The sequence below is a fragment of the Sinocyclocheilus rhinocerous genome, unplaced genomic scaffold (assembly GCF_001515625.1).
Source record: "Sinocyclocheilus rhinocerous isolate Xijiao unplaced genomic scaffold, SAMN03320098_v1.1 scaffold1270, whole genome shotgun sequence".
Classification (NCBI taxonomy): domain Eukaryota; kingdom Metazoa; phylum Chordata; class Actinopteri; order Cypriniformes; family Cyprinidae; genus Sinocyclocheilus; species Sinocyclocheilus rhinocerous.
In genome coordinates this window covers 193,102-198,835 of record NW_015665029.1, presented here as the reverse complement: position 1 = coordinate 198,835, position 5,734 = coordinate 193,102, and the positions used below count along the sequence as shown (strand labels likewise).

The window sequence follows — 5,734 nt, the reverse complement described above, 5'->3', positions numbered from 1 at the left end:
CGGCGCCGGACAATGCTACCTGGGTGAACAAATTCTGTACAGAACTCGGTTACCATAATCTCGCTTTCCTGGCAAAGTACAGACCTCCTCACGCTGGATCATCTGACGCTACAACTTCTGAAGCCGTCTCGGACACAGTCGACGGCTGCATCGGTGTGACCGGTCATAAGCTCATTAAAGCTGTTGTTTACTTACTTTTACTTTTTACTTTTAGTCATTTAGCAGACGCTTTTATCCAAAGCGACTTACAAACAAGAAAAAGTAATTAAAAATAAAAGCTAAAACTCTATAAATACTATATATATATACACATTTAAATAAATGAAATAAATGAAATACAAATGACAAATGCATACAACAACATTTAAAAACTAAACATTGAAATGAAATAAAGCTAATAAAGCTAAAAACAATTCAAACATACACAAATAAGAAAAAGTAATTAAAACGAAAAGCTAAAAGCTTTTAAGAAAATAAAAGAAATTAAATAGCTTCTTTTTAATTAGTTTAACAAAACTCAAATTGAATTCAGCTGGACACACTTTCCTGTTTATCCCAACAAATGGCCAAGCAAAGCGCACGACACTGACAAGGTACGCGATACAGTACGAGACCAAACGCCATTTCAGCACGTCTCCACAGATTCACATTTCCATTTTGTATGCTGAAGTACTGAAATAACTCAAATTAACTAAAAACTAAAACGTAATAAAAAACCTATATAGACATAATAAAAAAGGAATAAAATGACAACATTACTACAACTGTAACTAAAACTAAAATAGATAACGAAAACAGTTATCTGAAACAGAAGTGAAACAAGTAGTAGGAAAGAGGAGAAATAAAAAGTGATACTTATCCTTTGCCGTTGTCCTGCCCGGTGGAGTCGCACGGTAGAGTCGATGGTCACACTCTTCGGTCTTCACACGAGGAGAGCTTCACACGACCGCAGCCGCGGTAAACTAAGCTTTTTTTTTTAATTCATTGAACAAACTCAAATTGAATTCAGCTGGACACACTTTCCTGTTTATCACAACTAATGGCCAAGCAAAGCTTTGATTTGAACGAAAACAACGTATTCGCGTGACGCAGCTGACACAGAATAGCATATGCTGTTTATGTTCAGTGGAAACTCTCCAAAATGGCACCAGGGTGGCGCGGAGGAGACGAATTGTCGAATAAAGTCGTTATTTTTGTTTTCTTTGCGTACAAAAAGTATTCTCGTAGCTTCGTAAAATTACGGCTGTCACATGGATTATTTTAACGATCTCCTTGCTACGTTTCTGGACCTCGATCGTGGTAGTACCCTTGCTGTCTATGGGAGGGTCAGAGAGCTCTCAGAATTCATCAAAAATATCTTAACCCCTGATGTCACATGGATTATTTTACCGATCTCCTTGCTACGTTTCTGGACCTCGATCGTGGTAGTACCCTTGCTGTCTATGGGAGGGTCAGAGAGCTCTCAGAATTCATCAAAAATATCTTAATGTGTGTTCTGACGATGAACGAAGGTCTTACGGGTTTAGAACGACATGAGGGCGAGTAATTAATGACAGAATTTTCATTTTTGGGTGAACTATCCCTTTAAATTTACTTGTGTGCAGCATAATGGGAGACTGCAAAATTGGAAATAATGAACCGTAATCAGTTAATACTTGAAAAGCTGAGAGGTAGTTTAATAGTGTTTATAATTTCATACCAGAGGTATTATTGTGTGCAGATTTTATAACCTCATATTAATTAGGAAACTGAATGACTGAATATTTGTATTTTTAAATATGAATTTGCCACACTCTAGAACAATGGCAATAAACTAGAAAAAAAAGAAACATTTTTTGTATTATTTGTTTAAAAAAAATTAACATCCAGAAATACACAAACCCAAACTGTTGCGAAATAAAGGACATTAAAGCAACAAAGAAAAAAATTAATAAATTACACGGTTTACACCAAAACGAAACTTTTGTACTCCCCCTCATGTTGTTCCAGAAGACTTTAGTTCAACTTCGAGAAACAAATGAAGTTATTTTTAAAGAAACCTGAGAATTCTTTTTTCTTCTCTTTACATTGACAGTCCATTCCACCAAAACAATGATGCTTAAAGTTCACAAAGAAATCATAAAAGTAATCCATATAAATCGAGCTTTGTGTGTGTGAATAAAAGCTAAAGTAAATCTGTTCATCATATGAAGTGATTGTGGCACTTCAGAAGACTTGGAAAAATTTGCTTAATTCATTTGTGTTTCTTTTATTGTGTCTTTTATGAACTTTTGGAAACGTCAGTTTTGGTGGAATAAGCTTTCAATGGAGGGAAACATCTCTCCGGTTTAAGTTAGGGTTGTGACGGTGAGGAAATTTTCCCACCGGTTAATCGACGTGTGACAACACCGGTAATACCGGTATCACCGGGGGGGCGTTCCCTCTTTTTCTCGCTTTCCTTCGCTTTTAAATAGCTTAAAATCATCCGCGATGGTCTTGTCTGTCTCACCTCACTCTTCTTGTCAGTCAGCTCGACTCACTCTCCTCACTGGAGAAATGAAATCTGATCTGTGATGCGACTGTCGTTCGGCACGCTGCATTGAGCAGCCGCGTTCAGTTTTTAATTGTAGTGTCTGTTCTTTTACTGAACTAAATTTTTATTACTATAAAAAATCAAAAAGACGGTGGGAGTCGGTGGGCAAGTGACGTAACCGGTGTTGCGGCTTAACAACGGTATCACCGTTAGCACCGTCTATCGCGGCAAGCCTAGTTTAAGTAAAAACATTGTAATTTGTGTTTATCTAAAGGCTTTGGAATGGTGTGAGGGTTGGTAATTGGTGACCAATACATTCTTCTCGTATTCATTGATTTTGCTGTTTCAGGACATCGTAAGGATCGTGTATGTGGACGATGACACACAGTACCTCAAAGCTGAGGCTGAGAAAGCTGAGGGAGCAAGCCAGGATGGTAAATCTGGGATCAGGGTGCTGGGAATCAGCCCAGAAGGCCAACATTTGGCCGCTGGAGACCGCAGTGGAAACCTGAGGTGAGAGAAAAGGAAAGATCTATGCAGAGAACTAAATCATAAATGAACGTATGCTGAATCAACTGTCACTTCTTCAGAATCTTCGGCTTGCGGTTTATGGACGAGCTGCAGAAAATCGAGGCTCATGATTCTGAGGTTTTGTGTCTAGCCTTCTCCCCTACTGAGACCGGTAAGTGAGCCATTTCTTTATTTCAAATGCATATTTTGTATTGCACAAACAGTTTCATTTCATTTGAGGTGAAATATGGCTTTTGGTGTTAATCATGCAGAAAAGGGCTGTGAAAAACTACAATTTTTTTTATTATCGACACTGTAGATGAGTGTGTTTTTCCTGTCAGGTTTGCATCTGTTGGCTTCTGCGAGTCGCGATCGGCTCATTCACATCTTTGACATGAAGAACAAATGCAATTTAGTGCAGACAGTTTATGATCATTCGGCCTCCATCACTGCCATCAAGTTTACAGGTGAGTTCACAGTAGATAAACACTTAATGATCATATACTCTTAAATATTTAGATTAATACATGTACATTTTATTGTAGGACTGAGTTCAGAGTTGTGTATGGTTAGCTGTGGAGCTGATAAGAGCATCTATTTTCGATCTGCTGAAAAGGTAAGGATGCTACAGTTACATTGTAACATAGCAGTAACAGAAAAATATAACAGCAGAGGTATCTTCTTATATCTACTACATAAGCCGGGTTTCCTTTCAGTGTTGTGAATTTAACTTATGCGCAAAATTGGAATATCGCATAAAACATTTGCGAACAAGCACTGTTCAACGAGTCGGAGAGAACAAAATCGTCACTTCCTGATAAACTGGCACTAAATATCACTAAGAAAAGTAAGAGAAGAAGCCACTGAATATAATAATTCTCAAATATAATAAATTACTTGCGCTTTGAGTGAGCAGACGAGAAACAATAAATGCGGTCTTGCTTTCGGAGGTGAATGTCAGCTGTCTTGGTAGATCGTTCTGGGAGGCAGTTATACAAAAATACTTTGACGACAGACTTTGCTCGGGCACTTCAGAATGACCATGACAACATTTCAGATGCTGTGCAACTAAATTATGCTTTCGCATAGCGCAAAGTCACATGACTTTTTTGAACGCTCATGCTGGATTTATTCGCATCTGAGATGTTTCCATCTCCCATTATTCGCATTAACCCTTTTTCGCACAAGTCAAAAACCACCTCAAGCGAGCATAACTTTTTTGCGAATTAAGGGATTTCTTTTCAAAATTTGGCGTTTCCATCACTCGTTTCTCATGCGATACTTCAAAATGCGCATTAAAACAGAGTTTAGAGATGTGGAGTGTAGAGATTGGCTGCAGTCGTAAATAGGGCTGCCCTGGAACTGATGATTCAAAATATTGTCATGATTTTGGAGATATTCAAGAGTTATTTATTTTATATGCTAACAGCTAACCCTCTGATTAAATTAGGAAGAAAAAGGATCCAATTTGCTTAGAGTTAGTTCACCCAAATGTAACTTTTGAAGATTGTTGTTAAATTGTATGAGTTTCAATTTTCAGTTTCAATTATTAGACATGCTTTTTGATTACTGAAATTTAATTATTCCATTAAATAAAATGGAATCAAGAAAAATTTAGGGGGGAAAAAACGGCAGTGGACATTTGTCAGAGGGGGGTCAGCCAGTGAACATGCAAATAGACGTCCAAGCTTTGCATTTGATTAAGCTGCCTTTAATGCAACTTATTTTTTTCATTCTAATTGTTGTTGTTTGTGTCTCTCTTCTGAAAGACCTCGGAAGGCTTGAACTTCTCACGATCACATCACATAGTGGAGAAGAGCACACTGTATGATATGGACCTGGACGCCACACGCACACACACGGCCATCGCGTGCCAAGACCGTAACGTTAGGTAGGGCTTTGTGTGAGCTTTTACTCATTCTTCTTTACTCATCTTTTTTTGTTTTTCTTTTTGAATGCTGATACTACAATAATAAATGCATTTAAAGAGTTAGTTCACCCAAAAATGAAAATTAGCCCATAAATTACTCGCCCTCAAGTCATCTTAGGTGTATATGACTTCCTTTTTTCAGACGAATCCAGTCGGAGTTATATTAAAAATGGTCTTTGATCTTTCAAGCTGTTTAATGGCACTCAGCGGGTGTTGCATGCATCAGTCCAAAAGAAGTTAAATAAAAAGTGCCCATCCATAAAAAAAAGTGTCTCACACGGCTCCGGGGGGTGAACAAAGGCCTCTTGTAGCGAATCGATGCGTTTTTGTAAGAAAAATAACCATATTCAAAACTTAATAATCACTTTAATGTAGCTTGCGCCATCAGTCCTACACGGAAGCAGTTCCGGGCTGATGAGGCATGCGCGGAAACTTTGCTTCCTTTGCTCCTGTTAACAAACGTTGATTTTCACGAGACTCATCAGCGCATGCGCAACGCAGAACTCATACGACATCCACCCGGAGCTGCTTCCGTATTCAACTGTTGGCGCAAGCTAGATTAAAGTGATTATTACATTTTGAATATGGTTATTTTTTTTACAAAAATGCATCGATTCGCTACAGGAGGCCTTTTTTCACCCCCACGGAGCCGTGCGAGACACTTATTTTTATTTTTTATGGATGGGCGCTTTTTATTTCACTTCTTTTGGACTGATGCATGCAACACCCGCTGAGTGGCATTAAACAGCTTGAAAGATCAAAGACAATTTTTAATATAACTC

At 38.2% G+C, this 5,734-nt stretch overlaps 1 protein-coding gene across 1 annotated transcript in view; it reads left to right on the top strand.

Moving 5' to 3' along the window:
- The window catches only part of wdr62 (WD repeat domain 62), a 33,730-nt gene that overhangs the window by 10,325 nt on the left and 17,671 nt on the right, over window positions 1-5,734 (top strand). The window contains exons 9-13 of the mRNA XM_016541940.1: window positions 2,862-3,025; window positions 3,103-3,194; window positions 3,364-3,489; window positions 3,568-3,638; window positions 4,792-4,913. Of these exons, the coding sequence (XP_016397426.1) occupies window positions 2,862-3,025; window positions 3,103-3,194; window positions 3,364-3,489; window positions 3,568-3,638; window positions 4,792-4,913 (575 nt within the window). The remainder of the gene's footprint in view (window positions 1-2,861; window positions 3,026-3,102; window positions 3,195-3,363; window positions 3,490-3,567; window positions 3,639-4,791; window positions 4,914-5,734) is intronic.